At 39.6% G+C, this 23,955-nt stretch overlaps 3 protein-coding genes across 10 annotated transcripts in view; 2 read left to right on the top strand and 1 right to left on the bottom strand.

Moving 5' to 3' along the window:
* The first annotated feature begins 2,096 nt into the window (after positions 1-2,096).
* Positions 2,097-12,875, top strand: mtmr7a (myotubularin related protein 7a). 2 transcript variants are annotated; one of them, XM_061787089.1, is made up of 14 exons: positions 2,097-2,276; positions 2,602-2,724; positions 2,802-2,964; positions 3,594-3,751; positions 3,838-3,966; positions 4,985-5,119; positions 5,366-5,498; positions 7,296-7,405; positions 8,303-8,428; positions 9,738-9,787; positions 10,265-10,465; positions 10,572-10,706; positions 11,095-11,221; positions 11,297-12,875. In XM_061787089.1, the coding sequence occupies exons 1-14, from the start codon at positions 2,253-2,255 to the stop codon at positions 11,633-11,635; spliced, it is 1,953 nt and encodes a 650-aa protein (XP_061643073.1). In that variant the 5' UTR covers positions 2,097-2,252; the 3' UTR covers positions 11,636-12,875. The 2 variants fall into 2 exon arrangements, with proteins under 2 accessions (XP_061643073.1, XP_061643074.1); XM_061787090.1 differs by lacking the exon at positions 2,097-2,276 and adding an exon at positions 2,345-2,524.
* Positions 8,315-23,955, bottom strand: part of zdhhc2 (zinc finger DHHC-type palmitoyltransferase 2) — a 28,856-nt gene continuing 13,215 nt past the window's right edge. The window contains exons 14-15 of one of the 4 annotated variants that reach the window (XR_009790410.1): positions 16,276-16,382; positions 8,315-8,441 (exon numbers count right to left, since the gene is read on the bottom strand). The gene's annotated coding sequence lies outside the window, so the exon portion shown is untranslated. Of the gene's footprint in view, positions 8,442-16,246; positions 16,383-21,888; positions 23,828-23,955 lie in introns of those variants that run through there. The other 3 variants (XM_061787096.1, XM_061787094.1, XM_061787095.1) reach the window with 3 other exon arrangements.
* On the top strand, positions 15,629-23,904 carry cnot7 (CCR4-NOT transcription complex, subunit 7). Of its 4 annotated transcripts, none has more exons than XM_061787098.1 (7): positions 15,629-15,789; positions 16,319-16,442; positions 16,543-16,736; positions 16,964-17,125; positions 19,087-19,231; positions 19,322-19,432; positions 21,303-23,904. In XM_061787098.1, the coding sequence occupies exons 2-7, from the start codon at positions 16,326-16,328 to the stop codon at positions 21,432-21,434; spliced, it is 861 nt and encodes a 286-aa protein (XP_061643082.1). In that variant the 5' UTR covers positions 15,629-15,789; positions 16,319-16,325; the 3' UTR covers positions 21,435-23,904. The 4 variants fall into 4 exon arrangements, with proteins under 4 accessions (XP_061643082.1, XP_061643083.1, XP_061643085.1 ...); XM_061787099.1 differs by having other exon boundaries at positions 15,711-15,840; XM_061787101.1 differs by lacking the exon at positions 15,629-15,789 and adding an exon at positions 16,103-16,238.

Here is a 23,955-nt window from a genome sequence, read left to right as displayed (position 1 = left end):
CGCAAAACAATGCAGAATTTGAAAGATTATATTTGAATACATGTTTCACTAGGAAACTGATGGTCGTTGACAATAAAATAGGACATGAACACGGCAGCTATAGTGTTTGTTTTTAACAATTTCTGTAACACAGCTAAACGCAACGAAAACTATACACTACTGTTGTGAATGTCCACAGTTGTTATGGTATAGATAAGCCATTTGTTACCATTAAATCATCAACAATGAATACAACCAGTTAATGTCCAACTGCAAAATTACAGCTTTTAATTGAACTGATTTCTTTATTGCTTAAAATAACAAGTACACAAAAGTATATGTAACTGCATTATTTTTGTATTTTGATACAGTGCTATGAAAAGGTATTGTCCCCCTTCTCAATGTATTATTTTTTTGCTTAGTTGCCCCACTTTGTTTAAGATCATCAAACAAATGTAAATATCAGAAAAAAGATAACCCAAGTCAACATAAAATGCCATTTTAAATGGTGATTTTATTCATTGAGGAGAAAAAAAAAACATGATTTTGAATGATATCCAAAAGCAGATGGTCGATAAATAAAGTAAACAAATATTTTCAGTACTTTTCAGTCAATATGGAGGAGGTTGAGGAGAGCTTCCAGTGCACAAACTGTTTGCTTGCATAATTCATTCCTACTGTACATAAAATGCTAATCTTTAAATTCTAAGCCTATCCAACTCCATCATCAGAAATGTACAGAATAGGCCTGTCATAGCAGTAGTTGATTCAGTTCTAGTTCAGTTTCTAGTTATAAAATCTTTTTTGTTGATGGGGAAATTTTGTACTGACCTACCCTTGACACATTTGGACGCCTTTTAGTCCCTTTTGTCGATTGTTTGTCTTGCTACTATATGGCTGTAATTTATGAATATTGTTATCCTCTGGCTGTATCATATTTCATTTAACAATTGTATTTTATGTATGTAATTTTATTGTTTCATTGCATCCAAACGACAAAATCCTGAAAAGCAAATTCAGCAATGTTGTTTATGCAGTTCAGTGTAATGAGGAGTGCAATGACCTATAAATTGGAGAAACCAAGCAGCCTTTACACAAAACACACGGCAGAACATGAGAGCAGCTTCTTCAGGTCTAGAGTCAGCAGTTCATTTGTAGCACAAAAAGGAGGGACATTCCCTTGAAGACAATAATGTACAAATTCTGGATAGGGTGGACTGTGTGAACAAAGCCATCTACAGTACGTCCAACTAGAAAGGCTCTCTGTAAACAGAGGAATAGGTTTTTGCTCTCACCAATTGTCTACTTGCAACAATGTCTTTACATCTTACCACCAAAGACATTCTCATTCCACAGGAAAAGTGGTCATCGATGATCTGTTTGCCAACAGGCAGGTAAATAACTGGTGGGTATGCAGGACAGTCATTCACTGGCCACACTGGGCAACAACAACAACCCTTTTGGACACACCAACCAGAGACATAAATAGGGAGAAGTCCAACCTTAAAATTTTAGAACTGAAGAACCATTTTGGAATAAAGGGAAAACAAACAAGAGGAGTACAGTTGCCTCCACTGAACTGTTGTGAATGAATATGTGTAAATCTTTTGTCATCTACCTATTTGTTGTGAATGAATATGTGTAAATCTTTTTTCATCTACCTATTTTTGGAAAAAGTGCCTTTAAGCGAGCAATCTGTACCACAGGCTGACTGTTGTGCAACACAGAGGCTAATGTACATAATAACCACCCCGATGTCCAAAGGTTTTTTTTTTAAATTGTTTTGTTTGTTTGTTTGTTTTTCCCCACAAATGGGAGGAGGGGGTATGGCACTTCAACTTATGTTTATGAAACAAGTTAGAAACCATCCAATATGCTGGAGGTCAACATAAATTATGCAGTTAAACATATTTAAAGAAAAAGCTTGTGACATGTAATCTGGCTTGAAACAATCAACTTCAAACAAACAAATACGTTTTTACATGTACAATTGTTTAAATAACATTCAACTTTTGTAAAATTTTTGTTAAAAAAAAAAAAAATTGTTCAATTTTATGCCACTGTAATAAACTATGGGGTTTTAGGACCCAGCGGCGCAACGCTACTGAGCGCTTCCAGGGCACATCATATCATAACTGCTTGCGTGTTCTAACTGTCTATGCTTGCGTTTACCTGAGCGCCACTGACTAGGCGTTCTGAATCAAAGCTAACCTTTGACATTTGTGCCTCGCTTATCGTCAGTGGCGAAACTGTGACTCGCTCCATACCTGCCAATGGAGCACATCCGACTTCCAAAGGTAACCGCAATTCTGATTGCATGGAGTCATTTCCGCAATGCACCCCCGCTGACAAGTCAAGTCACCCCCCTGTGAAGCCCTCACACGTTCTGTAATGGTTATAAGCAGCGATATAGAATAAACATACAGTCAACATTGAAAGGGGGTCAAGTAGTGCGAGCCACGTAGACTGATAGCTTGGGGCGGGGGGGCGTTTCAGTATCTACTTTGTCGTGCAAGTCAATCCACGCCTTGCTGCCGGGTCAAAGGTGATTGAGAATGACATCATTCGTGAGGGGGCACATTAGGATCATGGGGGTTTTGATTCCTCTTCTGCCTCCACCAGGTGGAGAAGGTCAGGCTGCTGGACAGAGTGTTCACCAAAAGGAGCAGGGTGGGCACCCTCTATCTCACGGCCACCCACAGCATCTTTGTGGAGAGTGAGGGTGGAATGCGCAATGAAACATGGGTAAGCAGAAGCTGGATGAACGAAGGGATCGGCTCAGCACATAATCATCATGTATGGACTTTCTTTTGTATTATTAGGTGCTTCACAGTTTGGTTTTCAGTTTGGAGAAACAAGAGGCCACTCCATCGGGTTGTCCGCTGCTTATACACTGCAAAAACTTCCAGGTTCTTCATTTTGTCATCCCTCAAGAGCGGGAGTGCCATGATGTATGTGTGTCCCTGCAGCGGCTCTCCCAGCCAGGTGACTTGCTTGCTTCAAGCCTGTGCAGGTTATTAATTCCATCAAGCATGAAAAGCATTTGATGAGCAGTTTGGATGGTGTTTGCTTAGTTAGTTTGCATGGGTTTTGAGCCAGTGATACCCCAGATGTAGTAGCTGGAGCTGCGGTGAAAAAGACACATTGTGAGTGTCAATTGGAACCTCCTCTGTATTGCAGTTAGCACCACAGTATTGAAGTTAAACTGTTAAACCCAGAACCTCATGATTTTTTGATGATTTCTGATGTCCATTGCCTCAAGACAGAGCAACTACACCACATAAATAACATAAATAACCTTGACATGATCAAGGCATTTAATAATTATCAAAAAATGTATATAAATACTCAGCCGGATATTGACTGGCAACCAGTCTGTGGTGTGTCATGGAATGATTATCAGCCAGTGCTTAATTTACAGTAGGGAAAAATGCAATATATATATATATATATATATATATATATATATATATATATATATATATATATACACATTGTGGTATATTAACAAAATAGATTAAAAAAAAGATCTGCCAGTCTTTGATTTCCTGATTACAAATGTCAGACTCTTAATTTGCAACCTGACATCTGTCAACCTTTGTTGTTACTTGTAGAGCGTTATGAGGAACTGTATTGCTTTTCCTATAAACCAAATGTCGATGAGACGGAAAGACGGCAGGAATGGGACTTCTTGGATCTCAGAGCTGAGTACAGCAGAATGGGAATCCCAAACTCCCTTTGGAAACTCTCCTCAGTAAACCGGCACTACAAGGTCAGGGCACTGAGATCAGTGACCAGGCAAATGATCTTCATACTAATGTGGACCTTGCAATAACTAGGTTTTGTTTATTTTTGTAGGTGAGTGACACTTACCCTGCTGAACTCTTTGTACCCAAGTCAACAACTCCATCAGTCATCACAGGAAGCTCCAAGTTCAGGAGCAGAGGGAGATTTCCTACTCTTTCATACTACTCCAAAGAAAATCATGTAAGTTGATAGCATATATTTCCTTTTGATTTTCTGATAGAATTTTATAGTTGTCAGGAAACAAATTCAACTTCTGATACAAGTAGTGTCTTAGCAGTAGCATAGGTTTAAATGAAACAACTTGGATTGTGATTCATTTTTACTTAAGTATGATAACTGTGGTGTGTTTTCTTGTTGCTGTCACATTTCTTCCTTGGCGTGGCTGTGGCTCAGTTGGTCGAGTGGGTCGTCCAGTGAAAAAAGGGTCAGCGGTTTCAATCTCTCCTCCGTCTACTGGCGAAGTGCCCTTGGGCAAGACACTGAACTCTAAATTGCTCCGAGTGGACACGGCAGCGCCTTGCATGGCAGCAGCTGCCTATTGGTGTATAAATGTGTGCGTGTGTGTGAATGGGTGAATGTGAGCCTTGGTAAAGCGCTTTGGGCACTGTGATGGTCGAGATACAGCCTTAGATATATGTGCACTCCATTTATCATTTTTACATCCTTTTTGTCAAGTGCGATTTAGTGAAAAGCTTCTGATCAAAGAAGGTTTTGTGCGAAGGGTTGCACAATATTCTGGGTAAATGTTTGAATATTCTTCTGGTTCAATCACAGGCCCCATATGACTCTTGAGCTAAAGCATCTTGGCTACATTTATGCGCATAATCCTTAATGTTCATAAATCATTCTATTAGTCCTTAACACAACAGTTGGGAGTGCTTTATGAGTGTGAGGTCAACTTCCCAGGGTTGAGGGTCCAGCGTGTGAAGCCCAAAACACGCAAGAGGCTTAAGTTTGGTTAATCGGTCTGAAGGGAGAAAGAACTAAGTAATAATTCTTTGCCTCATCCCCCGTGGCTAATAAATGGAGACATGAGATTATTCCTTTTAACATGCATGTCAAGTGCTTCCAATGTTTTAGAATTGTCCCCCAAAATGTCAATTGAAGGTAATGATTGTAGTAATTGACAAGGTGACCATAGTGTAATTCATTGGTGAGAAAACATCAACATATGAAGCTTAATCTCGCCTCCTCCCAGGCTGCCATCTGCCGTAGCAGCCAACCCCTTTCAGGCTTCAGCGCTCGTTGCCTGGAGGATGAGCAGATGCTGGAGGCCATACTGAGGTCCAATCCCCTCAGTGACTTCATGTATGTGGTGGACACCAGGCCCAAGGTGAGCCCCATAGATGGAAAGAACGCTGTGTAATAATACAAGTCAGGAGCATTGTGGTGTATGTTTAGGTGGGCTTTATTTTCCAAACATCTATTTTTGCAGCTGGATATGCTCATAGATAAACACTCTGGAAAATCTTGGCTTTGGGATAGGAACACAATGATCAATCAGTAATGTCTAACCGTAATTGATCTAAAACATCACAAACAAACTAATCTTCTAACAACTAGCCAAATATCCTTCCAGTTAAATGCGATGGCAAATCGAGCAGCAGGAAAAGGCTATGAAAATGAGGACAACTACTCCCACATTAAATTCCAGTTCGTCGCCATTGAGAACATCCATGTGATGAGGAGCAGCCAACAAAAAATGCTGGAAGGTACAATAACCACTAATTCTCAAAGAGGCTTTATTCCTGGAATGTTTCGTTGGCAGTGCATCCGTGACTGTGTCTGAAATGTTTTCATCACTTTGGTGTTTATGGAAAAATGTTTGATATTTGGCATCATCTTTCAAACTCTTTTGTAATTTTCACACGACTATAGCACATAGCCCCATGTCTATACTTTGGCTTTCAGATGTACTCAGCCAGACTGCAATGTGCTGCAGTCGGGCCTCAATTGAGCCCACAGGAGAATTTCTGGGTATTGTGCCGGGGTGAACCCTGGAAGACTTTGAATCCATCTGGGTTTTATTTCTGAGCTATTTTGGTTTCCTGGAGTGCACAATCTGCGACCTACCCCCAAAGCAAAACTGAGGGCGTGAGAATGATGTGATTCCTAGTCTGAAAAATTGTAGCTGCTGTCCATTTGTTATAACTCTTTGGCTCCTGGCTGCTCAGAAGAGTCTTAAAATGTTGAGACAAAGCCTCTGCCCTCCAGAGATTGCTAGCGTGTCCTATTGCATGCTTAAATACAATTTTAAAGACTCCCACCTGGCAGCATCAACTTAAATGTTTCATTTTGGTGGTAGCCGTACTCTCGTACAGTAAGTAATCAAAGTAAATATGAACTTGTTCACCTGCCTGGATCAGAGTACAAGACAAATTTGGTCCTTCACGATTGTACTATGTCAGACTACTGCAATAAAATCTTGTATTCCGATACCACCGCATCCCGTCTTTTACCAACACTGGGCTTTATCTTGTCAAATCTAATGCCACCGGATACACTCATTACCATGGCGACACCAACAACAATAGATCACGGCAATTTATTGTGGGGGGGCATAATAAATTAAGGGAAAACGTGTGTGGTGGTCAGCACCGATGCTTGAGAGTGGACGTTCATTCAAGGATGGCTTGAGGTATGTTCACATACTTTTAATATGATACGGCTCGCAAGCATGCAACAAAACATTCTGTAGCCTTGCAAGCTAGTGCTAGCACTAACAGTTGTACGTAAACATGCCGGTGTTCTGTTGACTCATGCTCAAAAGTTTTGGTGTGTGCGAAGTAATTTAATTACAATAAAGTCATTTAACTACACTAAGTTAGCACTCATTATTTCTGTCATGTTGTAATGTTGGTTTGACCTGACTGAAAATTTAAATTTATGTCAGTGGCCAATCCTTGAATACCCCCTAGAGGTCATTAATATTTTACAGTTTGTCGAAAATGCTAGAGAATACTTTTGAAGATACTCAGTATGCAGTACACAAGTATATACAGAAAATGAACAAGTCATTTAAATAGACACATTGCTCCATCTTGTGATCGGTTATCGTTTTTTTAAACTCGCTGATCGGTCCCAAAAATCCTGATCGTGTAAAGCCTAAGTAAAATGTCATATTGACTTACACTGAAGGAGCGTCCTCTTCTATTTGCTGTTAATTATCCTGCATCTCCTCCAGTAGAGCTTAGTGCTGCCCATCTTGTTGCAGAAAGGTGTGCAACTCTAAATTTGGACATGCCTGTGTACTGTAAAAACCCATTAAAAAAGAGTGCTTAAAAATCAGCGATTTAGTAAGGGCACGAATGATGAACAGTGATTCACTGTAAAACAAACTGATTCAATTGATCGACTTATCATCAAGAGTCAAAAGAAGCATCACTTGAGTCGACGTTAAAGAAAATGTGTTTTGAGCAAAAAACAAATATACTCTATGTGTGTTGTTTAATAAAGTCTAGTATTCTGTGTGTTTCCTGCTACTGAGACAGCTGTGTTGTGAAATGCAGTGTGTGAGCTGCGTTCCCCCTCTATGTCTGACTTCCTGGGAGGCCTGGAGAGCACAGGCTGGCTGAAGCACATCAAAGCTGTTTTGGATGCAGGCATCTTCATCGCCAAGGTCAGTCTGGAGATTAATCCCTGCTGTCCTCTACACCACCACTATAAATATTATCTTGTCAATGTTGTTCTTACTTTCTGAGTTGATAAATGATAGAATTTGCAAAATAATGCTCTTTGACTATTACATATGCCCCCATTAAAAATGATTAAACCATTTGAATTGTGTAGAAAATTATACAGTAAAATTTGAGATTTGAATTCTTAATTTATAATACTTACCCGTGTCCCTCAAGGGGAAATTTACGGAGCCCCGAAGGTTTTTTTTAAATTTTTTAATCCTTGTTAATGTCCTTCCAGGAGAACTTGCGTAAACAAACGTAGCATCCGATGTACAGGGGCTTTTAAAGTCACTCTTTTAGTAGACATTATCTCACAAAATTGCACTTTTTTTTTTTCTTTTCTTTTTAAATGTATTTTTTGATGACACTTTGGTCGGAAAACATTCTTTGACTTGGCGGTCCTGATTGAATGCATTCGCATGTACAGCTATGGCACATACCACCAGTGCTACGGACCAACTGGTTCCTGATTCTAGCCATGGCCATTAAAGGGTTTTGTGGAAAAGAGTTTTTCATTTATTCCTTTAATTTTCATTTTCCTTCAATTTTGACTTTATTCTAATATAGCCCACATTGTTTTTCTCTTAAAAAGTATTATTTTATTCAGATTCATTACATTCTTCCATTGTAACCCAAATATTGCAATGCTATGCTAAAAAACATTTTCTACGATTGAACAGCAACATACAACAGCAAGTATTCTATATTGCATAACAACATGCTATAATTTTCCTGAGACCTCAGACCTAGGCTATGACAAGTTTTATGTACACTAGTACAGACGTTCAGGTGAAACGTCAGTGTAATATTCTGTGTGTGCGCGTCTATGTATGCAGGCCATTGCAGAGGAGGGTGTCAGCGTCCTGGTTCACTGTTCAGATGGCTGGGATCGTACTGCTCAGGTGTGCTCTGTGGCCTGTGTGCTGTTGGAGCCATACTACCGGACCATCAAAGGACTTATGGTACAGACTGACTCTGCAAAATAGATAAATTATAACTACAGTTTGTATATGAAGTAGCGTGTTGATATTTATATAACCTACTGTATTTCATTCGGTGTGGGCTGTTTGAGGTAAAGGATTAGCTATGGAATCCAGAATTGCATTGCAGATGCATACAGTACAGTATGACCATGTACAGAGAATGGTCCAAGGTATAGGTGGCCAAATGGCCATTACTTTGCCAGGCACTGAAAATGGTAAAAAACTGGAAGGTGGATCTTCTCTTTACAGATTAACAGTTTTTTGGGTGTTTTTTTTGTTGTCATTTTTTAATCTTTATCATGACTTGTCAGTCATGGAATAATTTTGGTTTGTTTTTGTGGTCGTCATGCCAGAGCAGAAAAGGTTTTTCCCTAACCGTTACCAAAAAGGTAGAAGCAAGGAATTTGTCTGAAATGCATTGGCAAAGTTCCCTTAAAATGAAGATAAGGGGATAATCTGGATAATGTAGTTCAGTGGTGTCCTAACCTGTTCTCCCAAGAGCTGCATACAGGAAAAGGTGATGAATTCAAGGGCCATTCTTCACCTTTAATACATTTAACATTCTAAAACAACTCAGTGTATGCAAAGAAGTACAAAGCAACTTTTATATTATTTATCACCTAGCTGTTTTATAAAAAATAAATATATAAATAAATGTATAGAAAAGTATGTATGTATTATGTAAGTATTTTTTTATTTATTAAAAAACAGCTCGGTGATAAAGCAAAACGTGCACAGCGACTCTGTGTCCTACTAGGATAGATCGGCCCCTGTACTGAGTCTGTGACATCGATACATTCAGAACCAAAGCAAGTACAATCTGTACTAAACTGATCTTGACACACAACAGAATATGGAGCAAACAATACCGATACCACGGTGCGGCTTACCGAATAAGGTGTGATTTTTGGAAGACAAGGAAGTGGGAGATGAGAACAAATGTGTTGTTGTTCTTCTCCCCTGCATTGCCATTCAATGTAGAAAGTAGCACAATGCAGGTATATGATATGGGCCCTGTTAATTGTTCATTTTATAATATGCAGCAGGCCACTAAAAAACAGAGTGGCTGGCAAGTGACAGGCTGTAGTTTGGACACCCCTGCTCTAGTTCAACTTCCTGATTCATTTAGTAATTGTTTAAGAGTTCTGTCTCAATACTTTTGTTCATAATGTTTCTCAAACGGCTGTTTTCCTTCAACTGCAAGTGTTCACGATTAATGATATTCTCTGTGGTGCTAATAATATTCAAAACTGTTTATAAAGTGACTTTGACGTCTTTTTGCACGTAGGTTCTCATCGAGAAAGACTGGGTCTCATTCGGCCACAAGTTTTCTCACAGGTTTGATTTAAGCCATGGTGTCAAACTCAAGGCCCGGGGGCCAGATGTGGCCCGCCACATCATTTTATGTGGCCCGCGGAAGCAAATCATGCTTGTCAACTTCCATTATTTTTGCTAATATCTGTACCCAAATTCCAAATTGTCATAATAATAAACAATAATGTTGATATTGCATTTTTCTGTTACCAAACCCTTCTTTTACAGCAACTTAAACAATACTTGAACAAACTATTATCCTTGTCTTCTGATTTCAAAACTAGTTATCCCTCAATTTGTTGTTAAATGGTAATAATATGTTTTGAGGATTAAACATTTATATGGTTTCCCTGTTCTAACGGCCCTCTGAGGGAAATAAATCATAACTACAATGCGGCCCGAGACAAAAAAAAAAGAGGTTGACACCCCTGATTTAAGCCATTAGTTCCATCGCATGATCTTTTTAATGCAGTGTTCTAACGCTTTTAATTTCCTATCCAGATGCAACCACTTAGTTGGAGACCCTAAAGAAGTTTCTCCCATTATCGATCAGTTCTTGGAGTGTGTGTGGCAACTGATGGAGCAGTTTCCCTGCGCCTTTGAGTTCAATGAGAGGTTTCTGATCACCATTCACAGCCACATCAACTCCTGCCAGTATGGCAACTTTATTGGCAACAACCAGCGGGAAAGGATAGAACTCGGGTAATATCATTATTTTCTTTCTGCTTTTAACAGTGTACACAAATATGACTACAAAAAACTACAAATGATTGAGCTCTTGGATGCAAATTAATGTCACATCATATAGGCTGCGTGAGAGAACCCACTCTCTGTGGCGTTATCTGTGGTCAAACCGGGCAGACTACACCAACCCCTTATACAGACCAGACCAAGGCCAGGCACAGGGACTCCTTCGGCCATCTACCGCCCCCTGTTGGTTCAAGTATGTCACATGATATATCAAACGCCTTTGATTCGCTTGGACTTCATGTTTCACATAGGAAATAAGAATGGCGATAGAAAGGATCCAACCCAGAGTCAAACTGTCATAATACATACAAAACAAAATGTAATGGCAAGATTTTAAATATCTTTTGACTATTCTTAACTGTCATACCAGTGCGACTTTAGGTGTGGACACTTTACGACCTCAGGTGCATTTGATTTTGGATGTTCCACTGTATTGTTAAAACAGTTTGCCAGTTTTGAATTCAGTAGCAAGACTTTGCAATGTATGCTGTTTGTGAATTGAACCATTAAAGTATCCTTGCATTACTTTCAAGGTTCTATATACAGTCAATACAAGTGTACATTGTTATTGTCTTGTGCAGATTTTGGGCTCGGTTGTACAACCGGTTTGACCGTGGAATGCATCCTCGTCAGTCTGTAGAGGATTACCTGCAGGCCATTAAAGAGGAAACCGAACAGTTAGAGGAGTTGCTTGCTTCACACAAACAGGTAAAATAGGTTAAATTATAAACCTTTATTTTGATTTCTAATGCTAAAGATGCACTCATCTTAAATGTTCAATAGAAAATTTCTAAACTGGAGGAGAAGCAGGCGAGGAATTATACCCCAAAAGCCACCTTTGATAAAAGCCCTACAGCCTGGGTTATTGGTCATGATCTTGGCCTGGCAAACACCCCTCAAGACTACACATCAGGCTTCCTCACCAGCAGCACCTGTCAGCTAAAGACACCATGCAGCGGCCTGACCCTCTCGCCCCAAGACTTAAGCAAAACATACGACTCCATTCACTCCAACGGCAGTGATCGGGAGTCTGGGATAGCGGATCTGAGCTGGCGTTCGCCCTTTAGTGAGGAGAGTACCAGAGATCAAGACTCTGACGATGATGACTACTCGGCTGCCTAAAAAAAATTTTGTATGTTGTGGCAGATGTAGCAGCTACCACATGGCCCCACACAGCCATTAACCAAACACTACCTATATATGCACAAAAAAGGATAAAAATAGCAAGTTAGTAGCAAATTTCAGTCAAAACTTTTGTTTTGCATGTGGTGTGGTGGACCCTTCCTGTTACCACATAAACTAGTTTAACATTGTATACTGTAGTTGTCCACATTGTACTTCCACACAATGAAGAGTTTAATTGTTTCCTGTCTGTGATGTTCGGGGGCCAAATAAAACCTTTGTGCAGACAGAGTTTAAAATAGTGAAGTGCATCATGTGCCTCCTGGGCCATTTTGTGGAACCATTATCCACTCCAAAAACATTATTACCCCTGAGTGATCCACTTCAACACATCTTTTTGTGTTGAAGAGGATGTGCAAGTACATCCCCTCTTTCACAACGATCTTCCATTTCTTTATGTATCAAATATTTTGCTTAGCAGCATAAACACAAAAATACATGGAATAACCTAATAAGAGATGATGGACCGCTACAAATGGGAAGTACTTGACATTTATCATTGGAATATCAGTGGAACATTGTGAGTTAAGAAAGCTTTATCTTACAAAACAAAACAAATATTTGAATAAAGGACCATTTGGAACAAAATCAAAATATGTCACGTAAATATCACATTGTGCTGATTTGCATATGGGAAATTTCGTCGACATGTTTTGTGGTCACCTCAGTGTGATTGACTGAAAAAAGCGATTTCAACAATACAATGTGTTTACATTGGGGGGGGGGGGGGGGGTGAGCATGTTCCTCAGCTGAATGACTGTGACTGAACAAAGCAGCAACTCTAAACATCAACATATTTTCTGAGTATGAGCTGTGCATAATAGTGATGGCTGGAGCCAACAGTAGAGAGCATATCACAGTGTTAGTGGCAAAGTATTGAGGTCCTATTCCAGTGTCTGCAAATATGGTGTTTTACTGTACTGTACAATCCTGCCAGAGAACAATGCAGCATGTAAATATATTTTTGTACTTTTGAAAATCTTGCTGTGCATGTAATTTATTATAAACAGTGTTAAAAAAAAAAAAAAAAAAAAGTACTAGACTAAGTTACATTTATTTTGACAGTGGATTTATGTATTCAGATGTAGAATGAGAGCCCATGTTGGTTGTATTATTGTATTCCAAAGGTTCGTTAATTGCAATTCTTTGTAAAACAAAATAAAGGTAATGCTCTTCCCTGTACTGTCCTAATAAATTGCCTATTATTACAATCACTACTTATGTATAAATGTCTCCAAATTCAATAAAATACAATGCCCTCTACCCTTGGCTTGTATTCAAATGGAAATACTATAGATGTATCTTATTACTTTATACTACACAGCATGTTGGAAACGTCTTATGGTGAAAAACAAGTAGTTTTATCAATTACTGATATAGATTCTGGCAAGACTAAAAGTAGATTTTTAGAGCGACGTCAACCAATCCTGTATATTGTACTGAGGTGGCAATCAGAACTTTGTAGGTTGAACATAGACCTTGTACCTCCTTTCTAGTAGACTAAGGCTTAGTTGGTTGCTGTGGACCAAAAATGGACAATAACATTGAGACTGGTTGGTGAGATGTTAGTTCACTGGCTGAGCACTACAGATAATAACTATATATTGTATATAGAATTTCAGTGATAAGTGTGGAGACATACTGGTGGAGTAGATGGGTTTAAAAGTAAAATAAAACAATGGAATGATGTGAAATCAGTTTTCCTATATAGTGAAATATACTGTACATTAGTCACTTGTTGCTTTTATATATGGTGAACCAAGAGTGCCAAAATGAAATAAATATTCATTTATTTCAATATGTATTCATTTATTTCAATATGTATTTAATTCCAATATTTATTCATTTATTTCAATATGTATTTAATTATTTGATGTCAATATGTATTTATCCTTTTAATATATATATTTTAATATTTATTTCAATTTGTGTTCATTTCAATGTGGATTTATTTAGTTATATATATTATTTATATCCATCCATCCATTTTCTGAGCCGCTTCTCCTCACTAGGGTCGCGGGCGTGCTGGAGCCTATCCCAGCTGTCATCGGGCAGGAGGCGGGGTACACCCTGAACTGGTTGCCAGCCAATTGCAGGGCACATACAAACAAACAACCATTCGCACTCACATTCATGCCTACGGGCAATTTAGAGTCTCCAATTCATGCATGTTTTTGGGATGTGGGAGGAAACCGGAGTGCCCGGAGAAAACCCACGCAGGCACGGGGAGAACATGCAAACTCCACACAGGCGGGGCCGGGGATAGAACCCGGGTCCTCAGAACTGTGAGGCTGACGCTCTAACCAGTCGCCCACCGTGCCGCCTATTATTTATATATATTTATTAATTTCAATATGTATTTCATTCACTCATCTTCCATTCTGCATATCCTCACTAGGGTCTCGGGCGTGCTAGTGCCTATCCCAGCTATCTCCAAGCGAGAAGCGGGGTACACACTGAACTGGTCGCCAGCCAATCGCAGGGGACATATAAATAAGCAACCACTCACATTCATAGCTGTGGACAATTTAGAGTCTTCAATTAACCTATCGTGCTTGTTTTTGGGAGGAAACCGGAGAAAACCCACGCAGGCACGGGGAGAACATGCTTACTCCACACAGGACTGGGATTTGAACCCTGGTCCTCAGAACTGTGAGGAAGATGTGCTAACCAGTCGTCCACCGTGCCGCCTCAATATGTATTTGATTAATTTAAATATTCCTCCATCCATTCATCCATCCACTTTCTGAGCCGCTTCTCCTCACTAGGTTCGCGGGCGTGCTGGAGCCTATCCCAGCTATCATCGGGCATGAGGCGGGGTACACCCTGAACTGGTTGCCAGCCAATTGCAAGGCACATACAAACAAACAACCATTCGCACTCACATTCACACCTACGGGCAATTTAGAGTCTCCAATTCATGCGTGTTTTTGGGATGTGGGAGGAAACCCGAGTGCCCGGAGAAAACCCACGCAGGCACGGGGAGAACATGCAAACTCCACACAGGTGGGGCCGGGGATTGAACCCAGGTCCTCAGAACTGTGAGGCTGACGCTCTAACCAGTCGTCCACTGTGCCGCCTTAAATATTCATTTATTTAAATATTTGTTTCAATGTATTTAAATATTTCAATATTTATGAATGTATTTCAATATTTTGCAAATTATTTTTATATATTTAATTATGGTATTTCACTATTTATTTAATTTTGTCACTGTTTTCCCCTGCGTGTCATGAAATAATTTTATCTGACATTCTCTATGCGGGACTAGCGTTGATCCAGCCCCATCCAGTTGCTTATCCCTGCATGAGACAAGTGACATAATTGAATAATAATAATAATAATAAGAATAACAATCATCATTATCATTATCATCATAAAAATTGAAATAATTAACTATAGAAAAGATTACATAAATATTGCCATAAATATTGAAATAATATAATACATATTGAAATAAATGAATGAATATTGAAATAGAAAAATAAGTATTGAAATAAATAAATATTGAAATAATTAGGTACTTCATGAAACATTTAATTAATATTGTATTCCTGTATTCTTTTGTTATTCTTATTATTTTGGTACTCTTGGTCCGATCATATATCTGTCATACTTCAAAAACAGCATTTTCAGTTGGTGTTAAGCATTTAGGTCACAATATTAATAGTAGCACACATTTTCACTTTCGTATTGATATATGATATGATGATTCATGATTAATGTAATGAGGTAAACAGTAATTTACACTGAAAAGGATTTCACACGCTTTATATGTGAGGCAACAAAAGAAAATTCAATTCAAGATTTTCATTTTTAATGAATGAACAGTTTATTTAACTTTTTAATGTGTCTGATGAATGTAAACCTTTTTGTATTTGGCTGAAATAATGTTTGCCATCGACGTTAACGTACGCTCGTTGCGTAATAGGCTACGTGATGACGTCACGTTGTAGGTTAGCTATGATGGCAAGCGCAGGTTGACATCCATTCAATGCTGAATTGACGACTATTAAAAAAAAAAAAGTTAGAGGGAAACCCACGGTGAATTTAAGAGGTTTAGATAGTAGACGCTTGAAACGGTTTGGGGAAGGGTAAGTTAACGTAGCTTCAGTAAGTCGAAGTGGCACCCGACTGTGAGCGAGGTAACGTGTGTGTATCCTGCTCTAACTTGACTTCTCACGTCAACACACACTCTTGTTTATTCCGTGGGACGGCTGTGAACAAGAAACAGGCGTGGAAATGAAATACACGCCTGAGAGCCAACTGTCTTGCACACGTTCGCAGATGCTTAGTGTGGAAACTAGCTAGCTGCTAGTTAGCCCAAAGTGCCGCTGCGAGCTAATGTTAACAGCCGGCTTCCAAAGACACAGCTACACACAGTGTTTGCTTAACTTACACATTTAGCTGTGCAAGTAATCAAAAATGCATACTGCCTACTGCTCACTAGTGACCGTCAGAGGATTATCTATTTTAACAATTCATGTGTGATGATTAGTTTGTTGACATCCATGCTTCATTTGCCTTGCCACCTCCTGTGACTGTAAGCATGTCTAGTGAATCAAGGAATCATTACGAACCGCTTTTTTGATAAGTAGTTCTTTTTCTGTTTGCATGTTGTAGTGGCACTATGCCCGCAGCTACTGTGGATCACAGCCAAAGAATATGTGAGGTTTGGGCCAGCAATCTGGAGGAGGAGATGAAGAGAATTAGACATGTCATTCGAAAATACAACTATATTGCCATGGTGAGTGATACACAAAGGTACTGTAAATGCACAGTGCCCTGAAAAGATGTACTTGTGGTATATTGGCTTCCCTTTTAGGTAACAGGTTTGTCCTCTGCAGGACACAGAGTTTCCAGGCGTAGTAGCCAGACCAATTGGAGAATTCCGAAGCAATGCTGATTATCAATACCAGTTAATGCGCTGCAATGTGGATTTACTCAAGATAATCCAGCTGGGCCTCACCTTTATGAATGAGCAAGGGGAATATCCTCCAGGAACATCAACGTGGCAGTTCAATTTTAAGTTTAACCTCACGTAAGATGACTCTCCTGTTTCTTTCACTCTGTCATGGGTTTTAAACACAGTGAAATGCTTAAAATGCTTTACACGTAATTGTATCTTACATTAGCAAACTGGAAATGAGCTGCACAGAGGTAGAACTGCGCGAGTGATGTGATGTTTGCAGTTATGTGATGCTAAGTGAGCTAAAATCAAAATTGAATCATCCCTAAACTCGCCACTTTTCCCCATCTCCTTTTTAGAGAGGATATGTACGCACAGGACTCTATTGAACTTCTGACAACTGCAGGAATTCAGTTCAAGAAGCTCGAGGACGAAGGCATAGAGGCGTTGTACTTTGCAGAGCTATTGATGACATCAGGAGTGGTACTGTGTGATGGGATCAAGTGGCTGTCATTTCACAGGTATCCTGTCATCTTTTTTTATCCATTTGCTGTCATTTTATTGCAACTCACAAAGCTGCATTACTCAAATCAACAGTCTATTAGGTATGGACATTTGAATAAATGTAATTCATCCATCCATTTTCTATCTCGATTATACTCATTCGGGTGCCGGGTGAGGTGGATCCCAAAATATAAATAAATAAATTAATAATTTTGTTGTTAGTTTTTGGTTCCACTTGGGAAGGTCCCTCAACATGTCACGACTATGTTATCCTGTATTCTTTCGGATTGCAGTATATATCGAAGAGTTACACAAAAATAATTTTCATTCATTTTATCAAATCATATACATTCATTTTTTTCTCATATTGTGCAGCCCTGTTCAATACTTTGTATTTTTAGATCACTAACTAGTTGAGACTGAATTATTAGTGCCTCTGGTGGTTGCGCCCAAGAAGTGCACTCCGATTTGCCCCCAATTTCTTCCCAGACACGTTTACTCTACATTTAAAGGTAGAGTTTGCAGTTCTCAAATTGCTAGTATAATTTGAATGTAGCCTCACTTCACTACTCCCTTCTCCTGCTCTGCATCTGTGATTAAAGCCACGCCCCTCACTAATGGACTGTGCACGTTACATATGTTTCCCCTTGTTTTGTTTCAGAATCTGTCCAACTCCTTCTTTTTTACTTTTTTTTTTGTTTTTTTGCTAACCTGGGGGAAAATAAACAAGTCTGCGCGAGGCTGCTGGGTGTACAGACAGCGAGGCAGTGCGTGTGCAAATTCTGTCTCTACAGTCACTGATGTTGTTCTGTCGCACTGACAAGTTTTAAAATAATAATTAGAAATTAAATTGAAGGCATTAGATAAGGCCAGGGAGGGATGAAATTTCAAAAGATAATTTAAATAATATTCTATATCGCTTAGTCTCTGCATGTATCAGGGATTCAATTTGTGTGCCTGTTACATTTAACAATACGTACACTAATGCACTCCTGACAGTGTCTCTGTGTAGGGTATTGACAAACTGACAAAACACTTTTGCAAAGGTGCTGCCCAGCCTTTTTTGAAACAGGGCTTATCGGTTTGAAACACACGAATGAAATAACAAATTTGCTCTAATTACTATCCATTATTAATTATATAATTAATGATATTGTTTGTGAGGACACATCATTTTAATCATCATGTTTCTCACAATAATTATCAACAAGTTTTAACAAGGTAGGAAACAAATATCAACATTCATTAATTTATTCATTAATTTTCCATACCGCTTATCCTCGCTAGGCTCACGGCCGTGCTGGAGCCTATCCCAGCTGACTCTGGGCGAGAGGCAGGGTACACCCTGAACTGGTCGCCAGCCAATCGTAGGGCACATATAATCAAACAGCCATTCGTACCCACATTCACACCAATGGGCAATTTAGAGTCTTCAATTAACCTACCGTGCATGTTTTTGGGATGTGGGAGGAAACCGGAGTACCTGGAGAAAGCCCACGCAGGCACGGGGAGAACATGCAAACTCCATACAGTGGAGGCCGGATTTGAACCCTGGTCCTCAGAACTGTGAGGCTAACCAGTCGGGCACTAAATATCAACATGCAATACTTTATTTCAATGAATCTCTTTAAGTGTTTATATTTTAAGGTGATCACTGCTACAACTGGTGGGCTATTTTTGAAACAGGCCCACAGCTACTCGTGGTCCTTTCTATTAACCTATCATGCCTGTTTTTTTAATGTGGAGAAAGCTGGAGTACCCAGAGAAAACCCACAGAAGCATCCAACATGCAACCTCCCCTGGAGTTATGAATTAATTGACTATGAGACGGCTGTACTAACTAATGTGACACTGTCCTGCCAAGTTGTTGAACATTAATCAGCAAATTGTTATTCTCGCCCAATTTTAATTGGTCTGGATGTATGTGCTGAAGGGACGTAATTCCGTTTACCTCTCATAACGTGTGACTGTTTTTCAGTGGGTATGACTTTGGATACCTGATCAAGGTTCTCTCCAATTCCAAACTGCCTGAGGAAGAGATTGATTTCTTTGAGCTTGTTCGCTTATACTTTCCAATCATTTATGATGTCAAGTACCTAATGAAGAGCTGCAAAATTCTCAAGGTACACAACATTCTCTTTCATCATTCTAGGGCTTGATTTTGACCGAGGATGTGGCTGGTGACATGATTGACAGGTATTGTATGTATTCAGGGTGGACTGCAGGAAGTAGCTGAGCAGCTGGAGCTAGAGAGGATCGGACCACAACATCAAGCAGGCTCTGACTCTTTGCTCACAGGCATGGCTTTCTTCAAGATGAGGGAGGTAGGTCCCTTATGCCTAGATCAGACCACAGGATTTTAGCCTGGATATTGGCCCGATTTTCTATCGCGGGCGATTTCTCAGATCGGGCCCGACATATTTTGTCGGGGAAGACAAAACTTCTTGTAGTGTGACATAATCCACGACCAGCGATTTGGCCCTGCGATAGCGCTACGATGCCAAAATGAAAAGTCTCGCATGTTTTATTTATTTTTTTAATCCTCCATGTAGTGTGACATATCAACTCTCCAACAGATCACGTTGACCAATAAGGTTGCATATTGTGACCGGTGCATCGCCTCCCCTGCTTGTCGTTGTCAACATTTATTCACACGCACAAAACAATGTTTACCGAAGTTTCGGAGCATAATTCGACAGAACGTCGGCATATTTATGTACAAATTTTAGTGCTAGCTTGCTAGGCTACATAATGTTTTGTTGTCTGCTTGCGAGCCATATTAAAAGTATGTGAACATACACTATATTGCCAAAAGTATTCGCTCACCTGCCTTGACTCACATATGATTTTAAGTGATAGCCCATTCTCGAGCCCTTTGCAGCTCTAACAGCTAGTTTCAACTTTAGGCTTTCAACAAGGTTTAGGAGTGAGTTTATGGTAGTTTTTTGCCCATTCTTCCAGGAGCATATTTGTGAGACACACTGATGTTGGACGAGAAGGCCTGACTCACCAACCACTCGAAATCAAACCAATGGTGTTCTATCGGGTTGAGGGGAGGACTCTGTCCAGGCCGGTCAAGTTCATTCATTCCAAATTCTCTCATCGATGTCTTTATGGACCTTGCTTTGTGCACTGGTGCACAGTCATGTTGGAACAGAAAGGGGTAATCCCCAAACCTTTTGACTGTCCAAAAGTCAGACCCAGACCTTTTGACTGTCCAAAAGTCAGACCCAGACATTCACTGAAGCTCAGGGGCTAATATTTTGGACATTTCCAACTTTGTAGGAACAGTTTGGAGATGGGCCCCTTTGTGTTCCAACAACATTAAACCCTGTGGATTAAGAATAGGACTTCACTTACTGTATATTTATATCTGAGTCAAGGCAGGTGGGTGAATGCTTTTGGCAATATAGTTTATCTCAAGCCCTCCTTTAACAGACAGCCCAAAATGTCCTCTTCCAAGCACCAATGATGACCACCACACGTTTTTCCTCATTCCCATCCCCCACCCCCTACACAATACATTGGTGTGATCATTTGTTGTTGTTGTCGCCATAGTAATGATTGTATCCAGTCGCGTTGACCGGTGACATGTTTTCTGGTACCGCCTCCCGGACAGTCTTTGATTTGACACGATAACGCCCAGAGATTGTAAAAAATGGGACGTCGTAATAAATGTTGTGTAGTGTTGCCAGTGGCTGACCGAGATGTGGCAAGTTTTTAAGGCAGTAGTCTGATGTTGTGCCATCGTGAAAGACCAAATTTATCATCTGATCCAGGCATTACCAGAACGACAGGACACTTTAATGCTTTTGCACAGGAAAATCCCATGTTCTTATTGACCGATGCAGTAATTCTGATTCTTTTAATGCTGTTATACACTCACTGGCAACAACAAAGTGCATAATTTAGTAAGACCCAAAACAAGAGCTGTATTAGAAATTCTACCAATACATAATTATGTTCACACACTGTTTATTGTTGAAGTTGTATTTTTCAGTGAGTAGCTGTTTCTAATATTCAACCTTCCAAATGTAAGTGAACAGGGTGCCCAAAACATTACAAATGTGCAATTCTACACTGGAGCATTATCTTTGTGAAGTCAAATCTTCAAGACAGCTCTTGCGATGTGTGTACATCAAATGAGTGTATTTATTTGTAGATGTCTACGCTCAATGTATGTGTTTCCACCAGATGTTCTTTGAGGATCATATTGATGATGCAAAGTATTGTGGCCACTTGTATGGGCTTGGCTCTGGATCCGCCTATGTCCAGAACGGAACAGGGAACGCTTATGAAGAAGAAGCTAACAAGCAGCAGTCATGACAGCACACTCACACTATCCTGCAATTCGCAGTGCGGCCCAGAGGCCAAGCTTGGACACCCGGATGATAAGGAATTGAGGAATTGCTACATTTAGCCAGCTGTTTGTCATTGGTTTGTCATTTGTCGTAGACAATTGAAATGATTAACAGTGAAAATTACCACAGTTGGCATCACACATGACACAGCTACGCTGGTGTGAGCTTAATCTTTAAACTCCTGCAGAGCAGCGCAGGCGTCTGGGTGGTTCAAAACAATTTAACATGCTTGAAAAAATGGGATTTTAGTTTTACTAAAATATTCTGTAGAATTTTTTTGCACTTTAAAGCTCTAACTTGCTTTTATATGGAAAGTATGTATCTTGATCTCTCTGCTCTTTGTTTTTTTCTATACGTTCACATTTTACATTGTGAACATGCAGTGCTCACGTAATGTTCTAACATTTTGCCACACTCAGCCTTAAGGTTAACTGCATCCTTTTAAACATTTAATTTATTTTGCCAGTTCTCTAGAAAGAGGCACAGCTCTATACCACAGATACCACACTTTACCATAATGCCTCAAAATGAGAAAGGGAGCCCATATGAACATGGATGGTATAATTTTTACAATCCTGTGCTTTCTGTGCTTGTTTGTTTTGTTATTTCCACTGAAAAACCCCAATGTGAGAAGTCTGTCAGCCATCGTACATTTTTGCATGTATGTATCTGTGAAATGTCAAAGCTTAGATTGGATTTTTTGTGCACACAAATGCTATTGTTCACTTAAGAAGCGTGCGATTGCAGACATACTGTATGCCCACATGAGGTGACAATGATCTCCAAATTGAAATGTAAGAAAACTCACCTGATGTAGCACATGCAGAGGTTATCTTTCTAAAATACTCTGTCGTGAGTACGTTTTCATTCATTTTGTTTTAATGGAAGTTGCTTTTGTAGAGTTTTAGTGTTGTAATAAAAGAAAAAAAAATACACTTTTACTCCTTGGAAAACACCTAGCATTTTAACATACTTTTTTATTTATTTATTTAATTTTTTTGGGTGGTGTTTGTGTCTAGCATTGGCCTTTGGAAGTGATTGTTTTATGTTTGTGTTGCTTTCCTATTCTAAGATGCTGCATAGGGGAACCGCATGTTCCAAAAGTTTTCAACAAAAGCTGTGTTGTTGAGTAGTACATTTGTACGTGTTCTGGCATATACAGTGGATATAAAAAGTCTACACACCCCTGTTTAAATCCCGTTTTATTGTGATATAAAAATTGACACCAAGATAAATAATTTCAGATCTTTTCCCACTAATGTGACTTATACCCTGTACAAATCAATGGCAAATAAAATACATTTTCAAGAGGGGAAGTAAAAATAAACAACTGAGGTAATGTGGTTGCATAAGCGTGAACACCCTCTTATAACTGGTGATGTGTTCAGAATTAACAACTCACATTCAAGCTCATGTTAAATGTGAGTCACCACACACCTGACATCATGGCAGTGCCTCTGAATCACCTCAGATAAAGTTAAGCTGTTCAAGTAGGCCTTTCCTGACCATTTTTTTTAACACTCACTGGTATTTGCAACTGTTCTTTATTCGCTCCACCTTGACTAAGGCCCCAGTAAAACCCCCAAAGCATTATGCTGCCACTATCATGCGTCACTGTAGGCATGGTGGTGTTCTGATGCAGAGCACTGTTGTGTTTGCACCAAATGTTTCATTAGGAATTATGGCCAAAAATGTCAACCTTGCTTTCATTGGACCAAAATACATTTTCCCACATGCAGTTCAAGTGTGTTTTTGCAAAATGTAGCAGTGCGTTGATGTTTTTCTCTGTGAGATGACTTATGTGATGCCACCCTATCCCATAGCCCAGGCATATGAAGAAAATGCAAGATGATTATTGTCACGTTCTAAACAGCTGGTCCGTACTTGGCAGAAATTCCTGTAGCTCAGCAGTTGCTGTCGGCCTCGTGGTAGCGTCCCTAATGAATGTGTGTGAATGGGTTAATGTGAGGCTTTGTAAAGCGCTTTGGGGACCATGAGGTGTAGCTAAAGCGCTATATAAGTGCAGTCTATTTAACATTCTTGTTAATGTCACTGCTGTACCATATGTTTTCCATTGGATGATGACTGACTTCACTGGTACATATCATGCATTGGAAATTATTTTGTACCCCTCCTGATGAGATCTCTCTGATGCGATGGAAGCTCTCTAAGGTTCATTGCTTGTGCTGGGCAGTTGTGGCCCAATGGTTAAGATCATCACCTGTGGCTGTAGATGATTTAGGTTCAAGACCCCAACTGGACCATCCACCAACATCACCCAGACTCACAGCTGTGGTGTCCTTGAGCAAGATACTGATACCCCAGGTGCTTCAGCTGACCCCTGCTCCAATGTGTTCACTGTGATGGTAAAATGCAGAGAACAAATTTCGTGTGCATGCATGTTCATGACAATAAAGGTGATTCTTCTTCTGTAAGAGGTGACTCCAAAATATTTCAGGAAAAGCATATTAGAACATCTGAACTTC

The sequence above is a fragment of the Phyllopteryx taeniolatus genome, chromosome 10, assembly GCF_024500385.1.
Source record: "Phyllopteryx taeniolatus isolate TA_2022b chromosome 10, UOR_Ptae_1.2, whole genome shotgun sequence".
Classification (NCBI taxonomy): domain Eukaryota; kingdom Metazoa; phylum Chordata; class Actinopteri; order Syngnathiformes; family Syngnathidae; genus Phyllopteryx; species Phyllopteryx taeniolatus.
Note: the sequence above shows the minus strand (reverse complement) of the source record. Positions and strands in the feature narration are given on the sequence as shown.